At 41.7% G+C, this 24,513-nt stretch overlaps 2 protein-coding genes across 8 annotated transcripts in view; one reads left to right on the forward strand and one right to left on the reverse strand.

Moving 5' to 3' along the window:
- The window catches only part of HPS5 (HPS5 biogenesis of lysosomal organelles complex 2 subunit 2), a 43,877-nt gene extending 36,168 nt beyond the window's left edge, over window positions 1-7,709 (reverse strand). Inside the window, exons 1-5 of one of the 4 annotated variants that reach the window (XM_034770217.1) lie at window positions 7,577-7,709; window positions 5,003-5,175; window positions 3,847-3,957; window positions 862-926; window positions 114-306 (exon numbers count right to left, since the gene is read on the reverse strand). In XM_034770217.1, coding sequence (XP_034626108.1) covers window positions 114-306; window positions 862-926; window positions 3,847-3,957; window positions 5,003-5,110 — 477 coding nt within the window. In that variant the 5' untranslated portion in view covers window positions 5,111-5,175; window positions 7,577-7,709. Of the gene's footprint in view, window positions 1-113; window positions 307-861; window positions 927-3,846; window positions 3,958-5,002; window positions 5,176-6,534; window positions 7,061-7,325; window positions 7,488-7,576 lie in introns of those variants that run through there. The other 3 variants (XM_034770215.1, XM_034770213.1, XM_034770216.1) reach the window with 3 other exon arrangements.
- A 96-nt stretch (window positions 7,710-7,805) lies between these two features.
- Window positions 7,806-24,513, forward strand: part of GTF2H1 (general transcription factor IIH subunit 1) — a 43,411-nt gene continuing 26,703 nt past the window's right edge. The window contains exons 1-7 of one of the 4 annotated variants that reach the window (XM_034770221.1): window positions 7,806-8,063; window positions 8,516-8,568; window positions 11,850-12,018; window positions 14,077-14,269; window positions 19,970-20,132; window positions 21,000-21,093; window positions 23,734-23,883. In XM_034770221.1, the coding sequence (XP_034626112.1) occupies window positions 11,865-12,018; window positions 14,077-14,269; window positions 19,970-20,132; window positions 21,000-21,093; window positions 23,734-23,883 (754 nt within the window). In that variant the 5' untranslated portion in view covers window positions 7,806-8,063; window positions 8,516-8,568; window positions 11,850-11,864. Of the gene's footprint in view, window positions 8,064-8,515; window positions 8,569-8,596; window positions 12,019-14,076; window positions 14,270-19,969; window positions 20,133-20,999; window positions 21,094-23,733; window positions 23,884-24,513 lie in introns of those variants that run through there. The other 3 variants (XM_034770220.1, XM_034770218.1, XM_034770219.1) reach the window with 3 other exon arrangements.

Consider the following 24,513-nt stretch of genomic DNA (forward strand, 5'->3'; position numbering starts at 1 on the left):
GCTAGTGAATTCTTTCCCCCCATCCTGATTTTACTAACAAACATGGACACACAATCTGTCTCTCTATCTGTTGGAATCTCCTCTCATTGCAAAGAAAATGGGTAATATTTTACCTTCCCTTGTTTGGATGTATTAATCTTGATAGCAGACACTTTTCCCACATGATCTCCTACAAAAACTCGAAGTGCGGCTGTATCCCAACAAAGAGATGTGACTTTTTTGCCTTTGTGCTCAGTGGAAACATAAATCCTCTCTGGCTTTCCACGACGCTCCTGATTGAGTTCCCAGACCACTACAAGGCCTTGACTGTAATAGTTCGGAGATTAACATTTTTAAGAGAACTGATCTTTTGAAAGTGACAATCATTTATAACAGTAGTAAAGAAGTGCTGCTTGCAAGAAAGAGGCAAGCTAAACAAAGAATACATTTTAATATAAGAAGTTGTGTTTGAATGCTGTGCATATGAAAAGTGTGAGGTTGACAATTCTGAAAAACAAAGTGCTACATTTATCCAAAGATAAGCACAATACAAGCTTCCACACACCAACCTACCAATGTACATCAGCCCTGACTTGGAGGGTTGCTCACTCAAACCTGGGCCTCTGTTCTGAAACTGCCAATAAAGGTGGCAGTTGTGAGTTAAATAAATGTAACTAACTGGAATTTCAACGTATAAATGTTTTAGTTACCCATTTCACTTTATCAGGTCAGCGAACACACTTTCACATGCCGCTGAAATGTCTCGGGCTTAGCTAACAGGGAAATTGACCAACATGGCTATGGTGGAATACACTCCACCCGAGAAGTTGCTTTATAGCCTTGGGGCAGGAAGGGGAAAATTAATTAAATCAAATTTCTCACCTGGTGGCAACAGCAACATGATCTTCATCATGTAAACAACAGGCGACCCGGGAAATGGCACCTTCCTGATGCAAGAAAGACCAGTCAAGTGATGAAGTGACTACAGTTCCAAGTGCAGTAGTCAAGTTAGTTCTCATTACTATGTTTAGTTATACACAGTTCTTATCCTCTACCTGAGAACTACAACAAGAGATGAAAGTCAGTCTACATAGTAGCTTCGAGTGCTCTTGGATTCTTTGCCTTCTCGTCACTTTTTTTAAGTGGAACTTACTGGTTCTGAAAAATTTCCAACTGACAGTCCTGGAGACTGAAGATCTGTGGTTCATTCATTGAAGAGGAACACAGGTAGTGGCAATGAAAATTACTTCATCTGACACGACTACGCAATATCTTAAATTCTGGACTGAGGGAACCAGCTCCACGAATGACAAGGGTTCAGTTTTCAAACCCATTCAATTCTGCCAATGATGAGGGTTGTTTTGAGAATACAAACAGCAATGCACAAGGAACCAAAATGAGTCTGTGGTTTCAATTCACCAACTATTGTTAGACTGTAAAGATATCTGATAGCTACTGATCTGGATTGGATTCTAAACTGATGAACTCAATGCAAAAGGCTCCTAACGAATTACTAAATCCTCAGTGCAACCGAGACCAACTGACAGCCTATTTTAGCACAGTGAAAAAGACAGTCTCCTGCACGTGGAAGTTAAGTATACCATCTGTATTAGACAGCATCCTCTTCACTCTGTGCTTCAAGTAACAAAGAAGATCTTTCATGTGGCCCTTGAGCCAACTGGAAATTTGTGGTTATATTTTTAAAGAATTGTACACAACTCAAGTGTTAAGGAGTACTTTGAAAAGTAACCAAACAAAGGGTAAATCCTGGCATAAAATACAAAAGGATACCCATAAAGGCATAATTAGATCTAAAAATGCTCCTAAATTATGTCTGTCTCAAGGACTTGGACAAGTGAAAGACAGAGTTAGTACTGAAGGAGATACATTTACAAGAAGACAACGAAACAGAAATATTTGTAATAGAAGTGCCTCCAAATCATTTGGTTGACAAGGAGCTTTACTGATCCCATCACCGGCATCACAGCCGTATTAATTCTGTACTTTTTTAGAAATCAAGACTTGTAAATAAATAAAACCTTTATTCATCCATCTTCCCCCTACAACAGTGAAAAATGAACAGACCATTTGATATGCAATCACTTCATTATTAGTATAATACAGTCTCAGCTTTTTGAAAGCAAAGCCCCATTCCTCCCCATAGGAAAATTAAATCCATCATTCCCTGCCTCCAACCCTAACATGTTGTTAAAAGCCAATGAGCCTTTAAAATCTTAATTTATATACTTTCAACACCTCCTCCAGCCCAAGTTAGTCCTTTGCACATGCCACCAACTTTGGGGAACACTGGAATAGATAGATCTTCGTAATATACTTCCTTTCCTGTTTTACGTGCATTGAGCAGTGTAATAGCTAAAACTATATTTTAGTTACGAGTATTTTTAGTAAAAGTCATGGACAAGTCAGGGGCAGTAAACAAAAATTTACTGCCTGTGACCTGTTCATGACTTGTACCATACACCTGACTAAATACTGGGAGTGCAGCGGACGCTGGGTGGTGGTGGTCCGGGGAGCGCCGCAAATACACGTGCTGAGGGAGCAGTCCGGGGGGTGCTTCTAGTGCTGGGAGCATGGTCCGGGAGGCGGGGGTGAAGGGAAGCACCACAAATGGCGAGGAGCCTGGGACTTCCGCTGGTGCTCGGGAGGGGGTTGGGAGGCTCCCTACCCAGCTTCTGGGATGCAGCGACATGTCCCTCCCTAAGCTCCTAGCTCTGCACGCTGCCAGCTCTGCAGCTCCCATTGGTCAGGAACAGCGGCCAATGACAGCTGCGGGGGCGGAGGCAGCAGGCAGAGCTAGGAACTGAGGGAGGGACATGTTGCCGTTTCTGGGGAGCCCCCCCCAAGGTAAGCTCTGCCCCTCCCACGCCCCAAGCCCACCACCCAAATTCTTCCTGCGGTGGCCGAAAACTGCCCCAGCAAAGGTTGGTGCGATTGGCCCTGGCTCAGGCAGCCCTGGAGCCAACAACACCAGCCACTGCAAAGTCACAGAAAGTCACGGAATCTGTAACTTCCGTGACAAAATCATAGCCTTAGTAATAGCTAACAGCGTTAATATTTAGAGAATCTCATTGGCATTTGAGTTAGCCCCTATTGAAATGACTGAGGCAATTCACAGCTAGAGTTATTGTTTTGGGTTGGCTGTAAATTTAGATAGACACTCCAAACTGGTTATGCTGACTTCCCATTTTGAAGATTTTCTTTTGAACATAACAGAGAGAGAGAGAGACTTATTTTTAAAAAGGTAAAATATGAGTCTGGAGAACAACTGCGTAGACCAGGAGTCGGCAACGTTTGGCATGTGGCTCGCCAGGGTAAGCACCCTGGCGGGCCGGGCCAGTTTATTTACCTGCTGACGCGGCAGGTTCGGCCTATTGCGGCCTCCACTGGCTGCGGTTCGCCATCCCGGGCCAACAGGGGCGGCAAGAAGCGGCATGGGCGAGCGATTTGCTGGCCACGGCTTCCTGCTGCCCCCATTGACCCAAGACAGCGAACCGCGGCCAGTGGGGGCCGCGATCGGCCGAACCTGCCATGTCAGCAGGTAAATAAACTAGCCCGGCCCGCCAGGGTGCTTACCCTGGCGAGCCGCGTGCCAAACGTTGCCGACCCCTGGCATAGACTATGCACCCTTTCAGGCTACTCCTCTTTCAAACCCCCACACTTTGCAAAGCACTATTTTTGCAAACAACCACCTCTCTCTTCAAACACAAAGAAGTCAGAAAATTCAGCTTATTTGGATGATTCAACAGGCTGTACATTCCTAGGACTTTAATACGAAACTACCATTTCCCCACTTCTGCAATTGAAATATTGCCCTTCCCTGAGGTTTTTGCACAATTCTAACCTTACCTTATGAGTGAGGAACAGCCTCTGTTTCCAGCCTTCTTTTTGAATCAGGTTTAATCCCCCTCCTGAACTGCCCAGAGCCAGCCATTTCCGAGACACAGCTATACATGTGCACTGAAAGAATTATGACACAGGACACTGTAGCTACTTAAATAAATGTAAATTCCACTGATAATGGCATCTCATATTTGTCCTTTATTTGTTAAAAACCAAAGCTTTGACAAAGAACCCATTCTATGCCTATAGTTCATCCCCCACCCCCAAGATATGCAACAGCAAGGCCAGGTTGTCAGAGAAGTGCAACCAGTGCATTCTAAAAAGGGAGTGGACAACAAAAGCAAACAAACTCTTGAAGACTGTTTTCCTGCAAATATCTTTAGTGATAAAGGACACAGAAAAAGACACATTCAGGTTTTTTCATAAGCTGTTTGGGCACTTTAAACCTTGTTAGACTATATTTTTTAAACAAGGGCAAAAGTTATTTTCTTTTGTTGGATCTGCCATCATACTCAATAAGCACAGCAAACTGTTCTATACTTTGACCTATGAAGTTGTCCATCGGAGTAAGGTAGCATCCACTTAAAAGTTTAGCCAATCATCCAATTTCATGGGCTGACCAAAAAATAATCTGAATTAAAACATTTGTATTATGATTTAAGGTTTAAGTGACCATGTTCTTAGAGGCTTTGGGGTTAAATATCGCATTTTCCCTGCAACTGACTAATCTATTCTCAAAGTACCTTATATTCATAATTTGCTTCAAAAACAGAATTAAATAGCAAATTATTTTGACTTTAAGAATGGGCAAGCAACATTTTTAAAGATAACATGCAAGATTTTTCTATTTATTTCATTATAAACAAGAGAAAATCCATCTTTGTTTGTTCTACACTGCTCTTAACTGTTCTTCCAAGAAGCCACTGCTCTCGACCATGCAGCTGACAGTAATAAAACTGGACCCAAGGTTTAAGTAGCAAATACCAAGCCATAATCTGCAAATTGCATAATAGCTTCTAATCTAGAGCTATACAAATCACAGTAATTTTATGCAGTCATTCACCAAGCTGTAGCATGACAAAAATATTGACTTCTGTGTCTGAAAAAAAAAAAAGAAAAAAGAAACAACATAGTAAATGCAACAAGCATGAACCAAACTTACCTTCAGACGACTAGAATCCAACCTGAGTGCAGAAAGCAATGGATCCAAACACTCAAGTTCTGCCAATACATGGCTGTAAGAGTCTGGTATCATTGGCACAGATGTCATTGAGTTAAGAAAGCCTGGCAATACTCAATCATTGGTGCATTATTTACTTCAGCTTCTAGCTGTACCTGCAGAAGTTAAATTTAAGAATATAATCTCTTTCTTGATCCATTACAATTTACTTTCTAGCCCCACCTTTGTTCTTCAAGACCTACTCTACACGTAAAAGTATGCTCACATAGCTATGTCACTTAGGAGAAGGGGGGAGAGGGGAAACACCCCTAACCCAATAGAGCCTGACAGCAAACACGGGTATAGCAGTATAGCTTATTTTGTTCAGAGAACTGGTATAAGCTATACCGGCAAAAGAAATCTTTTGCTGGTATAAACTTTGCCTACACAAGGAGGATTTGCTGGAATAGCTATACAGGGAAACACTTTTTAATGCAGACAAAGACTTAAGACTGCTCATAAAGATACAAAAGGGAGGGGGGGAATCTAACAGACCGCAGACTTGATCCTCCTACATGGATCCGACTGCAAGGGTAGGGCCCTACTTTGTTTTGTCTATGAACTTACACTGAAATTAATTTAAGAAATGTTAGTCTGTTGGATAAGCTACAATTTGATTATTCCTAAAGGTAAATATCTGATGGGTTTACAGTCTCCTGTGCAATCTAGGCACAGCCCATAGACTAAATTGCATTGATTTAGCTAAAAATCAATTTTGAAGCTCAATCTGGTTAAACCAGTGTAAATCACTGCATTGACACACTTAAAATTGATATTACATATAAAATATGTTGTTAAAATATGAATGTTACAATATCAAGCACTCAAAGGTTAAAAAAAATACCAAAATTAAGGTAGCCCGTTCAATCTTAACTCAGCCTCCTTGTGCATGTGCACTATGATACACCCTAACTACATACAACAGTTTCCACAAGACCCATCATTCATGCATTGAATGGGATAGCTATTCAATATTTTTATCTTCATCTATCAGTTTGGGGTCCCATGCATTATTTCCTGCACACCACCATCCAAACCTTGCACTGAATACAAAAATGGCAGTTTCCTCACAGGCTTTTTAAAAAATAATGTACCTTAAGTTTTTATACTGAACACGCTACATGTCATTAGCGTCATTAGGGTGGGCGGGCATTTTTAGATCCACAGCACAGACTTCTACCACTTAATTGGCAGTAGCAGCAGACTGTTATTTACTGAGGACCAGCCACTAGAAGGATAAGACATGTACTTTGACAGCGAGTTTCAAAGATATTTGCTGACAGCAAAGAAACACTGGGACTTCTGGAATTCTTGGGTCTGTTCCAGGATATGGAGGGGAGCATCTCTAGTGTTTACAGACTAAGATATCTATTGCTATTCACACGTTTTAGGGGAGATTTGGCCTAATAAACAAAATACTCTAATTCCACTCTAGTACATACAGTAGCAGATTGAACAAATCATACCACCCACACCTGGAAAAGGATAATTGTTCTCCCATCTGCCATAAGCTTTTGGCAACTGTTGGAAGGGGCTTTGCCATTCATCCCCTCCTTCAGGTTCTTCTGAGGAACGGGTGGGGAGCTCCCCAACTATTTTTCTAGATCCTCTTCTCTCTGAGGATACCTCCAGTACTCATGTCTACCACTCACAGTTTCCTCAAGCTGTAGTTGAAACTGACATACATGTTCCTTCATTGCTGCCACAGGAACCTAAATACAAGTCAGCCCATGGCTTTCCCGAGGGAGCAGCAATGCCACTAGCGCTGTCTGCCTGCAGACTCAGGTCCATCGGGGTCACCTTCTTCCTCGCGCGTATGTTTCACCCATTTCTACGTTCATTTTTAAGCTCAGATTGAAAGCACTTTGGGCAACAGGGCCAGGAGCTGCTTGGGGAGACTCTCCCTGCTGCCACTCATACTAACAACAACAACGAGGAGCCGCCAGGACGGGAAACCGAGAAGCTATTTCCAAGTTCAGGCTCCCAGTCTGCAGAGGGTGGCTCTCGCCCGCTGGGGTTTGTTGGCGTATCAGTGTCAGCTGTGGCACCCAGGGGAGGCTGCCGGGGACACGGCAGCCCCTGCGAGAGCCAGCACTGCCCAGGCAGGGGAGCTGGGCGACAGTCACACCTCGGCACCAGGACAGGAGAGGGGACGGCAGGAAACGGATGGGACCCGCCCACTGCACCTTGCTTGCTCCCCAGCGCTGCTGCTGCTCCCCACACCCGCCTCCTGGCCCCCTGCCCAGCTCCCCGCGCGGACACTCACCCACCGAACGCCAAACTCGCCAGCTGCTTCTCCGGCCCCGCCCCCACGGCACGTGATCCTTCCCCGGCCACCTGAAACACGTTAGTTCGCGCGCGCGCGCCCGCCCGCAAAAAAGTGCGTCACACGCACACAGCTAACCCCAGATCACATGACGGCTACGCTCTTTTCACCCCTCCCCCCTCGGGCGGTTGCCTAGGGAAGTCCCCGCCCCCCCTCAGCGCTGCGGTACCCCGGAGCGGAAGAGACGGGACCTAAGAGGCGGAACGAAAGGGAAGGAGCCGGACTTCTCGGTGTTCGGGGCCGGGTGATCGGGATGGGAGGGACCGGACGGTGGCGGCCGCGTTGTTGGTACCCCGTCATCACCCCCTTCCGCGCACTGTCATGGCGACGGGAGGGGGGGAGAGGGAGAAGCCATCACGTGATCTTGGAGTGTTATGGTGGCGGGGAAAACCTGTCATGTGACCGGGAGGTGTCATGGCGACTCCAGTCTCCCCCGTCACGTGACCCGGTCTCCCTCGGTGCGTCGCGGGACTTTAGCTAGTTCCGGTCACGTGCCCTTACTGCCCAGCTCCCTGGCCGCCCCATGGACCAGGAGGCGGCGAGACCCCCCTAGTAGCGGCACCGGCAGCGGCTGGACTTAGTACCCAGCGCCACCCGCCCCCTCATCCCGCCGCGCCCGCACCCGGCGGCGGCGGCAGCAGCCAGCGGCGGCCTGGGGCCTGAGGAGCCGCCCGCACGGTAGGAGTCTGGACGGTGTCCAGGGGCTCGGCGGAGTCTCCGGGGGAGGGGGGAGCTGGGACAGCGGGGGGCGGCGGCTGCTCCCCGGGCGGGGGCCCGTGTCTGTGGGGGAGGGGGTGTGCCGGGCCGGGGTCCCTGTGCTGGCTCCTGGCGGGGAGCGAGGCACCCAGCCCTGCGAGCCGGCGTTGACAGCCCGAGAGCACAACGGCCCCGCTGCTCCGGGCTCCCCACCCATCGTCGGGCGAGGGCAGCTCGGCTTGTCCTGCGCTGGCCGCTACTGCCGAGCGAGATGCGGACAGGGGAAGAGGCGGATTTATTAATACACAGTGTGTTTGGGCGTGGGGGAGGGAGTGCAGCTGGGTTGGGGGGGAATGACAGGACAAGCTGGGCCGGAGAGGACCCAGGGGCGTGTAGGTGCGGTGGTGGTGGCAGGAACATGTTCCTTTCTCTAGCAGTGCATAACGTGAGGGAATGTTGACCTGCTGACGGTGCCCTTCCAAATGAGGTAAACCTAAAGTCCTGCTCGTGTGTTTGTTAAAGATAAAAAATGCCATTGTGTAATGATCAGGATTTGATGCTTGATGGTCTGGTTGGAACCCAGCTCAGATAATCATGTGATTTACTAAAATGTATACCTTGATCATGCACGCTGCTTTATGCAGGTGGACTTCTGAATCTCTGCAGAGCCCCATGTGGGTGTGAAAATCTGCTTGTGTGGAGTAGCTTGTAGGATCAGGTTTAAGTTACAGTTCTGTAAATATTTGTGAGGCTTACCTCACTCCCCCCCCCCATTTTTTTTAAAGAATCAGCATCCCATTTTAGACCTTGTTGCCATGTGTTTTGACTGACAGGAGTCTGCTCATGTCTCAGTGTGCTGTGCTGCTACTAGCACAGTTGAGCCTGTTTGCCACTCAATACACTATGCTGCCAGTGCTGATAAAAGCACCACTGTGCAGGAGCACAAATGACATCAGCAGATTGGGTGATCTTTTTCTGTTTGGTGTATACGTGAGACACTGAAACTTGGGAAAGGGAGGGATAAGATGAAGTTCTGGAACAAAAGGTTAAGGAAGGGGAGAGATGGAAATGTCACCAGTAATTGTCCATCCTTCAGCCTTGCTATCTTGCCATAAAATCCAAGATAGTGAGAAGTACCAAAGAGGGCAGGAAACTACAGTATTCCTTTCACTTGTGACATTGAAACTGTAGCTAAAATGAAACTTCAAGATTCAGAGGTTTGATAGTGGGAAATTTAGCTGGAGATTACAGCACATAGGCCTATATACAAAGTAAGTTAAAGACAAAGAAATAATAGCACCACTCTCCTTTTTCCAAAATCTAAAAGAAAATGCCACAGATTTAAGAAGAGGTGGCATCTGCCATGCATTCACATTTTAGTTTTCTCTCTCAATTAAGCAAGTAATGTGTTGTTTCTTCTAGTCTTACTGCAACTAAAATACTAACTAAAATTAGACTACAGATGCTTCTAACCATGCCAGGGGTCCAGACTTGTTGTATAGACAGGCCCAAAACATAAGTTGCAGAGTTCTTCAGCTTGTTTTCTTGTTTGTTTAATCAGAAAAGTTGTAGCTCTCTACCCTTCCTTACAGTAAAATGACAGATGACCACCCTTTCTTGTCTGCCTGTCACAGAAGCCTAGGACCATTTCAAAACCCATTTTTGTCTCAGCCAAATCAGGACTATTATTGGCATCTCTTCTCTGTCCATACCTCACTTGCCAAAGAATCCCTGTGTGAGGGGAGTGGATAAGATCCCCTGGTGCCACTATGTTACTTGGCTACTCTAGAAGGAGCAGAGAACAGGAATGGTAGGGGAGAGCTAATTAAAGAGAAACAAAGAAGCCAGACAGGTGTCCTAAAAGTAGCTGCTAGCTAGTCTCTGCTGCCTGACTTCATCCACCAACTAGGGAAATGGAAATGGGTATGTTGAAGATCCTTTTCCCCACTATCGCTGGCCAATCTTTGCTGGGCTCTTCACATCCTGCATTTATCCCTCCTTCCCCAGTTTCATGGGGAATATTCACAAATGGGTTGGGAAATAAACCCAGAGCTGCCATCTTTAAAGTGCAATTATAACAGAGGCATAAAAGCAAAAGAAGTAGCAATGAGCAAAAAAGAACAGAAAAGCACGGAGGTAGTGCATTCAGTTTCCCAGACAATGGAACAAGCCACTTGTGGGATATTATGCATTCAGAAGCTGCATACTGCAAAGTACTGTGCCAGAAACATTAAGTCTTTGTTGGTAAAATATCAGCTGTTACGGGTTTTTCTAAGTATTCTAGTGATTACCACAGTTTTGTCACAAACAGGCAGAAATCATATACGTGCCCAATACTGCAGCATTAAAGTCAATAGCAAACCTGTTGATCTGGTTCTGGATCAAAACCTAAGTGCAAATACATCTTACTACTAAACATCTTCTCTCAAATATTGTACTTAACACACTTGTCTGATTGCTCAGCTTGTAACATTTTCACTGAGCAGAGTGCTGGTCCTTAGTAATTATCCATATAGATGTTCAAGTTTAAAACAATCAGATTTTTATTTTCAAAGTTGTACAGTATTTAAAATCCAGGTAAAAAACATATCCATAAGTAAGTATAAATGGATATATATATATTGATTTCTGATACCTATTCTTAATAGGTGTTAAAATATTATACAGATGTTCTTTTGAAGTATTGATGTAGATCTTGGCAATTAAAATATAAGAAAATATAAATGTACATATTCAAAGTATTGGAAGGGTCTCTAAAACTACTTAATACACTGGTAGCAAAGTGAGGCGGAGGCAGTAAGGTACATGGCAAAAAAAAACTGCAGGAGTAGGATGGGAATAAAATATTTAAAGGATATAGTATGGAAGGAAACTTTATGTCATTCTGATAAGAGTGAAGTTTGTAGTGATGGAATATAGTAAAATATGTATGTTACTATTTATCTGTTCTCTTGAGAAATTTAAGCTTGGGAAAACTATAAAGGAAAAAAGACATTGGCACTTTCGTTATCCTTCTTCCCAATTACAGAAGGGCTTATTGATGTCAATGACAAAACTCTCAATCTTTCTGTGGTTGCAAGATTAGAGCTTGAGTATTTTTGGAACAAAATAAATAGGCCAGTTAAAACTATGATTGTGTCTGAAGTCTCATTCGAGTCTTGCATGGTAATCAGCGGATCATGCTGAAGGAAGGGGAAAGTAACTAGTTCATCGTTTTACTCGGGAGGTACAGTTGCAAGAACCTGTAAGTCTACGATACTTTCGTCCCTCTCCCCTTCCAAGTAGTTTTAACATATAGAGTTCCCATCACAAAAGGAAAGTACTATGAAATGCCACCAGGGATTTGGAGTGTACACGCTCTCTGAGGTATAAGCGCTCTTCACAGCTTGACAAACCAGTAAAGAAACATAAAAGAGAAATAGAAAATAGAGGAATTAGATGAAATGTATGTGTAGCTGGAGCACAAGGAGGATTGGAAAAGAAATCTAAGTATAATATGGCTGTGGGTTATTATAGTTGTATGTGACTATTTTATTTAATCCGAAAAAGTTTGACCGCACGTATAAAGAGGAGCTCAGAGTGTTTGTCTGATAAGGCTTGGACAATGACTGTATGCTGCTGTTAGTTTACAGAACGTAAATATTGAAGTGCAAATGCAAGTTTTGAAGCCTTGAAACAAGTTGGAATACTGGAAAAAATCTGTCAATGGAAATACTGTACTAATTGCTATTGAATTAAGTAACTAACTGTACCATGTGCTTTTAATAGCACCTTATAGCCATCATGGCAACGTCATCTGAGGAAGTGTTACTGATCGTAAAGAAGGTGCGTCAAAAGAAACAGGATGGAGCTCTCTACCTTATGGCTGAAAGGATAGCATGGGCACCTGAAGGCAAAGACCGATTCACAGTCAGCCATATGTATGCAGATATAAAATGTAAGTGAAAGCTCTTTCTATTGCGCTTGTATGCAAATTCTCAGTAAATATTACGTTTGCGCCACAGCTCAAAGAGACTCAAACCTTATTTTACATGTATTTGGCCAATGTGGTCATTTCGTTAGATTATTCTTTCTGGCAAACATGAGTGGATCCAGGAGTAAATTGCAGGCATAGAAGATTCTGCAATTCAAAAGTTTTTCAGGTGTTTTTAATATAGATCCCAAATATTTCTTTCATTTTCCCACTTTGCTAACAATCTCTGCAATAGCTTGGAAGCAGAAATATGTATTGTAGCCTAATGGAAAATCACTTAGGCCATATGTCTTGTTTTGGAGGATACAGGATTTATGGGGTCTAAGAGGAAACTACCTAACCCAGGGGTAGGCAACCTATGGCACGCGAGCCGAAGGCGGCACACGAGCTGATTTTCAGTGGCACTCTCACTGCCCAGGTCCTGGCCACAGGTCTGGGGGGCTCTGCATTTTAATTTAATTTTAAATGAAGCTTCTTAAACATTTTAAAAACTTTGTTTACTTTATATACAACAATAATTTAGTTATATATTATAGACTTATAGAAAGAGACCTTCTAAAAACATTAAAATGTATTACTGGCATGCGAAACCTTAAATTAGAGTGAATAAATGAAGACTTGGCACACCACTTCTGAAAGGTTGCCGACCCCTGACCTAACCTATTTTCGGCTAATTAGGATGTGCATCTAGCTCTGCGACAGTCTATTCTATAAAAACCCATCTCACAGTGAGATGTAAATTGATTAAAGTTTGGTCGAGTTATGTGGTGTGATAGTTTATTATACTAGCCTCTCATCTTTGGAAATCTAGATTAGAATATGATATATAGTGGGGTCACAGCTGAAAATATGTTCATTCATATCATCCATGTCCTCCAAAATTACTTGACAGTTGGCTTGACTAGTAATCTTGTTCAGTAAACACCCACAACTGAAATAGTAGTGTGCTGTAAGTCAAAACTGAGTTTCCATAGTGCTTGCTTGTGCTGTGCCTGCATCAGATTAGTGCTGTCTGTCCTTACTCAATACCAAAAACACAAATCCTTGCAAATTGCATACCTCTTTTTCTGTCTGTAGCCTTAGAACATATGCTATCTAAATTCATATAGGATTGTTACAACGTTTTTAAAAGGTATATGTGGCTGTTAATCATGCTGAGTCAAAACTCTAAAATGCAGTGCTCACTAACAGATATCTGCTTAATAACCATTTAGAAAGTCTGTTCACCTATTTTATATCTAGAAGTAGTGTGAAGCTATCATCCTCTCCACCTATTGAGGCTATCATAGCATTTACATATTGTAGTTTAGAAGACTGGAGTGGAAGATATAAGTTCTTGCAAAGACATTGAGTAAATGGAGTAACATTCTCTCAAATTCCAGCCTTTACATCTGTAGGCATAGAGAGAATCATAGGAAGCTGAAAGATGCTCCCTTTGTTGTTTGTGAGCTCAGATCTTCAGGTGTGGTAGGGCAGCTTATGCTGGCTTTAGGGAAACAGTGCAAATAGGACAATGCCTCCGTATAGAAGCAGGTAGATATGCACTATGGGCAGTGTAGATTTCCCATAGTTGGTCCTATATCTACTTTTTCTCTGTGGCTATGGGAAAGAAGGAAGGGCTCAGGCATCCTTATGACTTAGTGATCTCCATCCGCTCTAAGCAGCGCTTTGGGGCCATTGCTAGGCCCTGCAACTTGGAGGGACCTGAGGGCTGCTCCGAGTTTTGCTAGAAAACTAGCAAAGGTGGCCAAGGAGTACTCTGCTGCAGCTCAGGATCTGGGCCTCTCAGGATGTCTTTGGTTGCAGTGGGAAAAGTGAGATGCAGCTTTTAAAGCTAACTTGTAGAGGCAGCGGCATGCTTCGCTTCCAGGGCTGGAAGAAATGTGCTATAATGCCACCAATGTGGGATATCAGGATTTAATAGGATGATGCAGACAACAGCATATAAATGAATGTTCCGGGGAGAAAGTTTGTTACATAAATGTACTTATATCACTAATTGCTGTTCTTTATATATTCTAGGCCAGAAAATCAGTCCTGAAGGAAAGGCTAAAATTCAGCTACAGCTGGTATTGCATGCAGGGGACACAACCAACTTCCACTTCTCTAATGAAAGCACAGCAGTGAAGGAGAGAGATGCAGTGAAGGACCTTCTTCAGCAGCTGTTACCCAAATTCAAGAGGAAAGCAAATAAAGAACTTGAGGAAAAGAACAGGTAAAGTGGCAGGGGAGAGGGAGAAGATCTTCAAAAAGGAATCTCATTTCTCCGTCTCTAAAAGCAACTTAAATGTTGCTTGTGACTTGAACAGTTCTTGAGCTATATTGCTGTAGCACAAGAGTGCTTGTTGTGTTCTACTTCAGTAGTAAAAATCTGTTGGCTTTAGATTCTGGTAAAATTCCTCTGAATTTCATGTTTTCATATTACAGGACTTATGTAAGCAAGCCATTTATTTTGTTAAAAGCTTTGTGACTAACCTGTTACCTCATAAGGATCAATGGATTTCAGAGAGAGAGAGAGACTAGAAATTACTTCCTTCTAGCAGACAAGCAGAGCAAGATAAATGATGCATTGGAATCTATTCATTTTCTCCCCAACCCTGGACTACAAATACTCCAATCAGTTTCCTTCCTAAATTGAACATAGCTATACCATTTTTCTAAATAGACTTGTGTTCAGCAGGGTGGAAATAAGACTTGAGTGCACAGTTCATTAAATATTACAGTATTTTTAAAGAGTAGGAACAGTTATATAATTTTGAAGTATTGGAAAACCACACTCCAGTTCTGTGTTTTTAAAAAAAAATACTTGAATTTTTCCTCATGGTATCCATTTAGAAAGGACATGATGGAGGGTTTGCAGGCTAGAATTTGCTATTTCATTAGTAATTAGGCTTTTTTTTAAACTACCCATTTCTAAATAACCTCTCAAACTCTGATTTCTGTCTACTTCTGTAGTATTTCTAGATTGGAATTTCTGATAGGTAACGTGAGACTGAGTAGGAAATTCTTAACTGTCTTGACTTAACATGTGAAGTGCAATAAATACACTGCCTACAACAAAACAAAACATAGGCTATTTGAGTTCTTGTCTATATATATATATATATATTTATTCTGCTTGCTGAGCGTGTGCTTGGACTGGAGTCTTTTTTGGCCAGCATTGTCCTTTGGGGCTGCACATGCACATTGAGTGTCCTTGTACCAAGGACATGAAGGGCAGAGTGGGTCCCCCTGCCGCTCAGTTTCTTCTGACCATCCATAACTGCAAAATGGAGCTCCTCAGTGTCCAGGTCTCAATGCAACCTTTTTCATAGTCTTTATAGGTGTGTGTGTGTGTGTGTGTGTGTGTGTGTGTGTGTGTGTGTGTGTGTGTGTGTGTGTGTGTGTATATATATACAGCCAAATAACTATCAAATAACTAATATATATATATATTAGTGCTAAGATAGTTATTTGATTAGTTTAGAAATTTTTACCTTCCTTATTTTGATTCCTTCCCTCCCCCAGAACCTCTGATCAGGATGTTCTTGTCAGTACTGAGGATTAAATTACATGGCTTTAAGTATTGTCCCTTTTGCCAGGCAGCAATTCCAGTTAACAATGGGCATCCCAGATTCCTTTTTGTCTTGGAAAGGCTCATATCTCTGACAAACACTCACTGTGCATGTCTGACGTTGGGTGACAGTTGCTGTCGGAGCTCCTCCTCATGTCAGTACACATCGCAGGGGTTCTTCCAGTCCCGCACTTCCTTTTGTTGGCTGATCTGTTCTGCAGGGTTGTCTTCTTCAAGCAACCTGGCATTATGGCCTGGTCACACTTAAAGTTCAGTCTCTTTCTTGGATAGCAAAGGTCCAACCAAAAGATCAGACAAACAATTCTTCTGCCCCTTTTGGGTTACTCTTCAGCCCACTTTCTTGATTCTGTTCTCAGCTCCTTCTGGGCCATCTTTAATTTAGGGCTGTCAAGCTATTAAACAAATTAATTGCAATTCATCAGAGTTTTAGTCACACTGTTTAAATAAATGGTATTCTATTTAATATTTTAGGATGTTTTGTACATTTTCAAATATTGATTTCAATTACAACACAAACTGTACAATGCTCACTTTATATTATTATTTTTAATTACAAATTTGCGCTGCAAAAAAAGACAAACAAAAGCAATAGTATTTCAATTCACCTCATACAAGTGCTGTAGAGACTGGTGCAGGGAGGCTGAGTTCACCAGGCCTTTGTTCTCTATGGGGTACAAAGTGAGGGGCCGGTCGGGGGCAATGGAACATGGAGGGAGTAGTCCCCGGAGCAAGGGGCTGGCTGGGGGCAGTGGGACACAGTGGAGTCAGGATCCCTTCCTCTCCACCGGAGCTGGGATGGGAGCCACTTCCTCTTCTCTCCTCTCCTCTCCCTGCCCTCCAGAGGCAGATTGGGTTACTGCACCTAACCGGGCACTGTAGGATCCCTCCCAGAGATATGCGATTAATACTGTTAAAAATATTAACATGTTAATTTTGTTTTCAGTTAATCACAGGCATTAACTGTAATTAATTGACAGCCCTACTTTAAATCCTTCTAATACAGCACTGATTTTTTAGGCTGCTTTTCCTGGAGTGATTTTCATAGTAGGTTTCCCCCCCAGTGTGTCTCATTCCAAGGACCTCCCTGCTTCTTGCAGACTTGTAGCTCAAGGCCTCCCATAGGCGCTTAACTTGCTCCCTGTGGTTCCTTATCGCTCCAGGAGTTTCTTGCTGTCTGTGGCCTCTGGCACAGCTTCCTCTCCAACTATTCTCTCTCAAGCCTTTTTATGAGGCCCAGATGTTCAGCTTATTATCACCTGATCCCAGTAGTCCAGTCCCCTCAAGTTAAGTTAATTGTGGCCTAAAAGACTTTAAAGATTTGGGAGATGCATCTTACTTTTTTTTTTTTTTTTTTTTTGGTTGTTGTTGTTGGACCATTCAATGCACCCAGCCTCCAATTCAGGCAGGGCAGACTCCCCCCTGGACAAAATAGGGAAGACCTCATACTTATGCCAAACAGAGACAATCATCTGGTACCTTCTTTCACCAGAGAGCCTCAAAGCTTCCAAGAACAAGGCAGCATTTTCAAAAAAGGAGCTCTTCTGTCTTGGCTATGACTTCATCCCATTCTCCTTCTATATCTAAATGATTATTTCAGTGGGTTGGTTGAGAGTCGCTCTGCTCAGTCTACTGGATCAACACCCTTTCTTCTTGTGCCACTCCCTACACACATGCAATTGGGAATCTTCTTCAATTTTTCAAGGAGTCATGGAACCTGATAACAGAGATACTCATAGCTGGATATTCTCTACAGTTCCATACTATGCCCACTCCGTCTCCCTGTCCCTTTCAGGGTTGGGGAGCATACCTGGACCATCATCAGGAGATTCTACAACATATAAACATATTGGAGCCTCGAGCCCTTCGCAAAGCCTGGTCCACGTTCCTACCATTGACTCAAGGACTGACTAAACAAGTTATGAAATACAACACAATGGCTATGTTTTATATAAACAGGCAGGAAGGGGCCCATTCATCCCCATTATGGCAAAAGGATGTGGTTTCGCTATGGAATTCGTGCATGTAGCACCAAGTATCTTCCAAGTCTACAGAATGCTCAAATGGTCTGCTAGAGCAGACATTTTTCATCAGACCACCAGTAGATGATCAAGGATTCTATTATCTGTTGCATTTTCTAGGAGTGGGATCATCCTTCAATAGACCTGCTCACAACAGACAAGAGCAAGAAGTATGTCAGCTTCTGCTCCAGGATCTCTGTTAAACACACTCCTCATTCATTGATTCCCCAGGGATGATGTATGCTTACCAGCCAATCCCTGATTCCCAGGGTGCTGAGGAATAGCGGATAGGATGCAGCCACAGTTATCATGATAGCTCCTACCTGGCCAAGGTAGCTTTGGTACCTGGAGCTGATGCTGTTATCAGTTCATCCACTGAAAACCTTTCCCCTTCTATCAAACTTAATCTTTAAAGACAACATGAACAACTCGCATCCAAATCCAGCCTCCCTCTATCTCACTGCTTGGCTCCTGAGTGGATGTCAGACAGCGAGATCATTCTGGACATCTGAGGAACATGTTAGTCCAGAGTAGGACTAACTTATGCTGCTAAATGGAAAAGATCCAGGATTTGCTGTGAACAATGTAAATTACAGCCTATTGACAACCGGGTCCCTCCTGTTTTGGATTGCTTGCTTACTCTAAAGAGTTTGGGACTGTTGATTAGCTCTGTTAGAGTGCGCCTCCTGCTTATTACACCTTCCCCGCCTCCCATTGAAAACTACAGTTTTTTCCCACCCCCTTGTGGTGAAATTCCTTAAAGGCCTTATATATGTTTTTCCATCAGTAAGGAAACCTCCCAGTCCATAGGACCTTAATGTGGTTGTGGCGTACTTAATGCTCTTCCCCCTCGCTTGACTTATCTATGAAAACATCCTTTTTAGTAGCAGTTACATCAGCTAATTAGAGTTGGGGCAAAACAGGTTCTTATGACAGGACCTCCCTATACCATATTTCTTAGAGATAAGGTATCACTCACACCCCATCCCAAGTTCTTGCCCAAATGATTCACTTACCAGTATTCTTCCCTAAGTCACATATTAATCAGGGGAAGGTGAGGCTGCACACCTTAAATTATGTGCAGAGCTCTATCCACTTATTTGCAAAGGACTAAATCCTTCAGGACCTCTCTGAATCAGTTTACAGCATTTGCTGAGAGAATGAAAGGTTGAGCAGCATCAGCCCAGAGGCTATCCATGTGTGTTTCAGTTTGTATTAAGATTTGTTACAAATTAGCTAGTTTAGATACCCAATAGCTTCCTGGCAAAGCATACCTATTTCAGACACTTGAAAAGAAGTTATTTGTGGTTCAATCCATCCTTTAGTAAACCTGTTCCCGGATAGAAGCATTGAGGTCTGATGCTGTGCTTTAGTCTTTATGTAAACTCCAGGCACCTACCTACTTGCATCAGGTCATTGCTTGTGAGTCACCAAGAATGGAATATATATTGACAACCACTTAAGGAAACAAAAAGTTATTTGAAATGTGTTTTCCATGTATATTCCGTGACCCATCCTTCTTCCCTGCTACTATGGAGTCCTAGAACGTCTGGATTCGATGATGGTGAAGGAAATAGTGGCAGTTGGGCATACTCTGCCCTTTATATCCTTGGAACAGCAGGAGGACACTCGGGGTGCATGTGCATCCCCACTGGACAGTGCTGGCCAAAAGACTAAGACTCCGATCTCAACCACATGGGCACCAAGAGTGACTATAGATTGACAGTAGCTTTCAAACTGCAGTTACTGTAAGGCAAGTAACTTTTTTCTTTTTGTGGCCACCATCTTCTTTCTAGGGATCTCCATTTTTCCCCATTAAAACTATCCCTCATCCAGCAGCTTTGTTTCTGTTTAGGGCTTGTGAACACAAGGACACTCACAAAAGTTAAGATGAATCAACTAAAGATATGAAATTAAAGTGCATAAATTAAAGCATGTTAAACCTGGGTGGACTCTTCTTAAGTGAGGATTAAGCTACAGTGAACTACGGCCATTTTACTTCTGAATGAGTGACCACACAGGGGTTTAATACCTTTTAAACTAATGCTTGTGAACTTCACATCTTCAGTTGATTTTTCTTCACTTCCCTGAGTGTCCCCATGCAGATAAACCCTTAGTCTCTCCACTTTGGCCAATATGAATCGCAGTATTGGCCTCAATATCTCACTCATACAACTAATTATAACTTTTCTTTGACAATGCTGTGCGTTTCTTACCTCACTATGATCTGTTCCCTTCAGGAACCCATATGGCTTATTGACATGGAAATCCTGATGAATTAGTGTGGAATGTTTCAATTTTATTCAATACATTCTTTTACTAGAATGCTGCAAGAAGATCCTGTTTTGTTTCAGCTTTATAAAGACCTCGTTGTGAGCCAAGTAATTAGTGCTGAAGAATTCTGGGCCAACCGTTTAAGCTTGAATGCTGTGGATAATTCTGTGGCACCTAGTAAGCAGGATGTGGGCATCTCTGCAGCTTTTCTGGTATGTTTGTTTTAAAATCCTTCCTATGTTATGTAGGTCAAACACATTTATTTCTTGGCTAGACTTTCTCTGTAAAATGTGGATAAATTTAAAATTTAAATTTTACCCTAAATACAATTGCTTTGAAATCTTTTTCTACCTAATGAAATACAAAAAAAAAACAAAACCCTGACCTGAGCTTTAATATGTGTGGGTGGGGGGCAGGGGTTTAAGTGAAATTCCCCACTTTTAAACAGGAGTATTCATTATCTTTCCATAGTCTCAGAAGTTAAGCTAATCTCCTTGTCAGTGCAGGATTGTTCTCTGCATATATCCTAAAGTGTTCTGTCTGGTCTATTTATAAATGTCATGAGAAAGGAGGTTTCCTCTATTTCCTGTTACAATTCCATATTCTGCTATACCTCCGTCTGAAAGATTTTTCTGATAACCAACCTAAATTTTCCCCTTCAATTTCATTCTTTTACTCTTTGTATGATACTTCCTCTGCCCTTTTTCTTTATACCTTCAGATATTTATAGGCTATCATCCACCCTCCCCTTAATCTTTTTAGTCAAGAAATATATGTGTATTCAGTCCTTTTATTGATAAATCATTCTTCCCACCTGAAAAGACAATTTTGTAGTGAAAGACATTTGCTGTGAGCAAATAAATTAGTGTCCTTAAGAGACAATCAAAGCTGCTCTTCATTTTGTACTGTGGCTTAAAAAAAAAAAAAAAATCTATCCACTCTGCTACTTTTGTTTATATAGGTTAATTCTCTGACAACTGTCTTAAATGTGGGTTCGCACATCAGTTTTAACAAGGTTTTAACTCAACACTTAACAAGGTTTTACCCAGTTTGACAATATTCTTATGTTATTCCCGTAGGCTGATGTTCGGCCTCAAACGGATGGTTGCAATGGTCTGAGATATAACTTAACTTCAGACATTATTGAATCCATATTCAGGACGTATCCTGCAGGTAGGCAGAAAAATCAATACATATGTGATAAAATCAACGTAGAGTGCTTTGTATTATGTTTGATCATTAGAAGACTAGAGGGTTAGTCCTACACTTGTTTCTGTTGGTAAAATGTGCAGGGCTTTTAAACATTCCCTCATACTTTCTTCTGCACTTCTTATATGGTCTTACTTCAGTGTTGGGTTTTTTTTTTTTTGGTAGGGTCTGGAAATATTTTAAGTAGGGCTGTTGATTAATCACAGTTAACTCATGCGATTAACTCAAATTAATTGCGATTAAAAATAATCACAGTTAATCGCACTGTTAAACAATAGAATACCAATTGAAATTTATTAAATATTTTTGGATTTTTTTCTACATTTTCAAATATATTGATTTCAATTACAACACAGTATACAAAGTAGACAGTATTCACTTTGTTTTTATTACAAATATTTGCGCTGTAAAAATGGCAAACGATAGTATTTCAGTTCACTTCATACAAGTACTGTAGTGCAATCTCTTTATCGTGAAAGCGCCACTTACAAAATTAGATTTTGTTGTTACATAACTGCACTCAAAAACAAAATGTAAAACTGTAGAGTCTACAAGTCCACTCAATCCTACTTCTTGTTCAGCCAATCGCTAAAACAAACAAGTTTGTTTACATTTACAGGAGATAATGCTGCCTGCTTCTTATTTACAATGTCACCGGAAAGTGAGAACAGGTATTCACATGGCACTTTTGTAATGCTGGCTACAAGGTACATCTCTACCTCAATATAAGGCTGTCCTTGGGAGCCAAAAACTCTTACTGCATTATAGGTGAAACTGCATTCTATCGAACTTGCTTTGATCCGCTGGAGTGCACAGCCGCCCCCCCACCCCCCCAGAGCACTGCTTTACCGTGTTATATCAGAATTCGTGTTGTATCAAGTCGCGTTATATCGGGGTAGACGTGTATTTACATGCCAGATATGCTAAACATTCATATATGCCTTCATGCTTTGGCCACCATTCCAGAGTACATGCTGATGATGCTCATTAAAAAAATAATGCATTAAATAAATTTGTGGCTGAACTCCTTGGGAGGAGAATTGTATGTCTCCTGTTTCGTTTTACTCGCATTCTGCCATATATTTCATGTTATAGCAATCTTAGATAATGACCCAGCACAAGTTTGTTTGTTTTAAGAACACTTTCACTGCAGATTTGACAAAACTCAGAGAAGGTACCAATGTGAGACTTCTAAAGATGGCTACAGCACTTGACCCAAGGGTTAAGAATCTGAAGTGCCTTCCAAAATCTGAGACGGATGAGGTGTGGAGCATGCTTTCAGAAGTCTTAAAAGAGCAACACTTCGATGCAAAAATTACAGAACCCGAACCACCAAAAAAGAATATCAACCTTCTGCTGGTGGCATTTGACTCAGATGTTGAAAATGAACATGCATTGGTCCTCACTGCTTTGGATGGTTATCGAGCAGAACCCATTATCAGCATGGACGCATGTCCTCTGGAATGGTGGTTGAAGCATGAAGAGACATATGAATCTTTCGTGTATCTGACACAAATATCTTGCAATGCCGGCTACAACAGTACCATATGAACACCTGTTCTCACTTTCAGGTGATATTGTAAACAAGAAGCGGGTAGCATTATCTCCTGCAAATGTAAATAAACTTGTTTGTCTGAGCGATCGGCTGAGTAAGAAATAGAACTGAGTGGACTTGTAGGCTCTAAAGTTTTACATTGTTTTATTTTTGAATGCAGTTATTTTTTTTGTACGTAATTCTACATTTGTACGTTCAACATCCATGATAGACATTGCATTACAGTACTTGTATTAGGTGAATTGAAAAATACAATTACTTTTTTTTTTTTTTTTTTGCAGTGCAAATATTTGTAATAAAAAATATAAAGTGAGCACTGTACACTTTGTATTCGGAGTTGTAATTGAAATCAATATATTTGAAAAATATAGAAAATATCCAAAACGATTTAAACAGTATTCTATTGTTTAAGAGTGCGATTAATCATGTGATTAACTTTTTTAATCATGCAATTAATCGCGATTAACTTTAATCGTTTAACAACCCTAATTTTAAGGCTTGAGGTTGAAAAGAGACTCTTGAATTACTCAGTTTGCTTTGCCTTTAAGCAATGAGTTAATGTTCATGCCCAAGTGTCACTCTCCATTTGAAGGATTTATTTTAACTACTCTAAAATTTTCTAATGAGAGATTGTTGGTAAATTCTGATTTACAAATGCTAGATTGGACCCTGATACTGACATTAGTTTGATCAGTCCTGGATGAAAAAGAACCAGTCCATCTTGGGAACAATATGGAAGGATTCCTCTTAAATTACTAGACTTCTGACATTTAAAATTTTCCAGAGGTGCCCAGCTATACCATTTTCAAAGTTTATGTGCTATCAGTGTTTGTTTCCAATACGTTAGAAGCATTGTTGGGCGTGACAGAACTTCCATTTGTTGCATAAATTGCCATCTTTTTAATACTAAAAAGATATGGAGTTTGGACAAGTTGCGTGTGTTTACGCTTATTCAACATAAGCTTAGGTCATTTTCCATCACATGCTGACAGGTAAAACGGTATCTTGAATTGCAAAATAGCTTATAAGCACTTTGGTTTGTTTTGCAGTAAAAGTGAAATATGCAGAAAATGTTCCACATAATATGACAGAAAAAGAATTCTGGACACGATTTTTCCAGTCTCACTACTTCCATCGAGATAGGCTAAATACAGGCTCAAAAGACCTCTTTGCAGAATGTGCCAAAATGGATGAAAAAGGTAAGCTTTTCTTTCTCTGCAACAGGTGATTGTGGTGTTAGCTTTATTTTTTTAATTAATGTTGAAGTTTCAGTATACTGTAGCTAAGTTTTTGAAAGCCACATCAATCAGATAAAACCAGCATTCTCATTTTTAAAAATAATATATTTGTCCTGTTGTTTGATAAATGCTGCAAGATGTCAGGAGCCAAGACCGATGATGTAATATTTGGATAGTGTTGATCAGGCTGAATGTTTATATATTTACAGTATCTGATTATGGAAGACATTTCAGGTGCCATACTAAAATGCTTAGAAACAAATTAGTGCTTAAAAGATGCCGGCACTAGAAACTCCTTATTTACACAACTCATGCAGCATGAATAAGGTCAGTGAAAGCTTCCTCAGAATGTACAACCAAGGAGCCTTAACCGTACCTCTGATAGTAGGGAATAGTTTTGTTCACATGACTACTTATTCTGTGATGTCTCTGCTGAGACTCTCAACAGATGTGGGTTTTGTGATAAATCAGTTCTCTAGAAAGTGGATAAAGATTGGTTTCTTTTATTGACCATCACTGTTTTGGACCATATTTGAAACAATGACCTAGAGATGAAAGGCTTAAAAGTTATATTCTGAAAATGTCATCTTC

Source organism: Trachemys scripta, chromosome 4 (assembly GCF_013100865.1).
Source record: "Trachemys scripta elegans isolate TJP31775 chromosome 4, CAS_Tse_1.0, whole genome shotgun sequence".
NCBI lineage: Eukaryota > Metazoa > Chordata > Testudines > Emydidae > Trachemys > Trachemys scripta.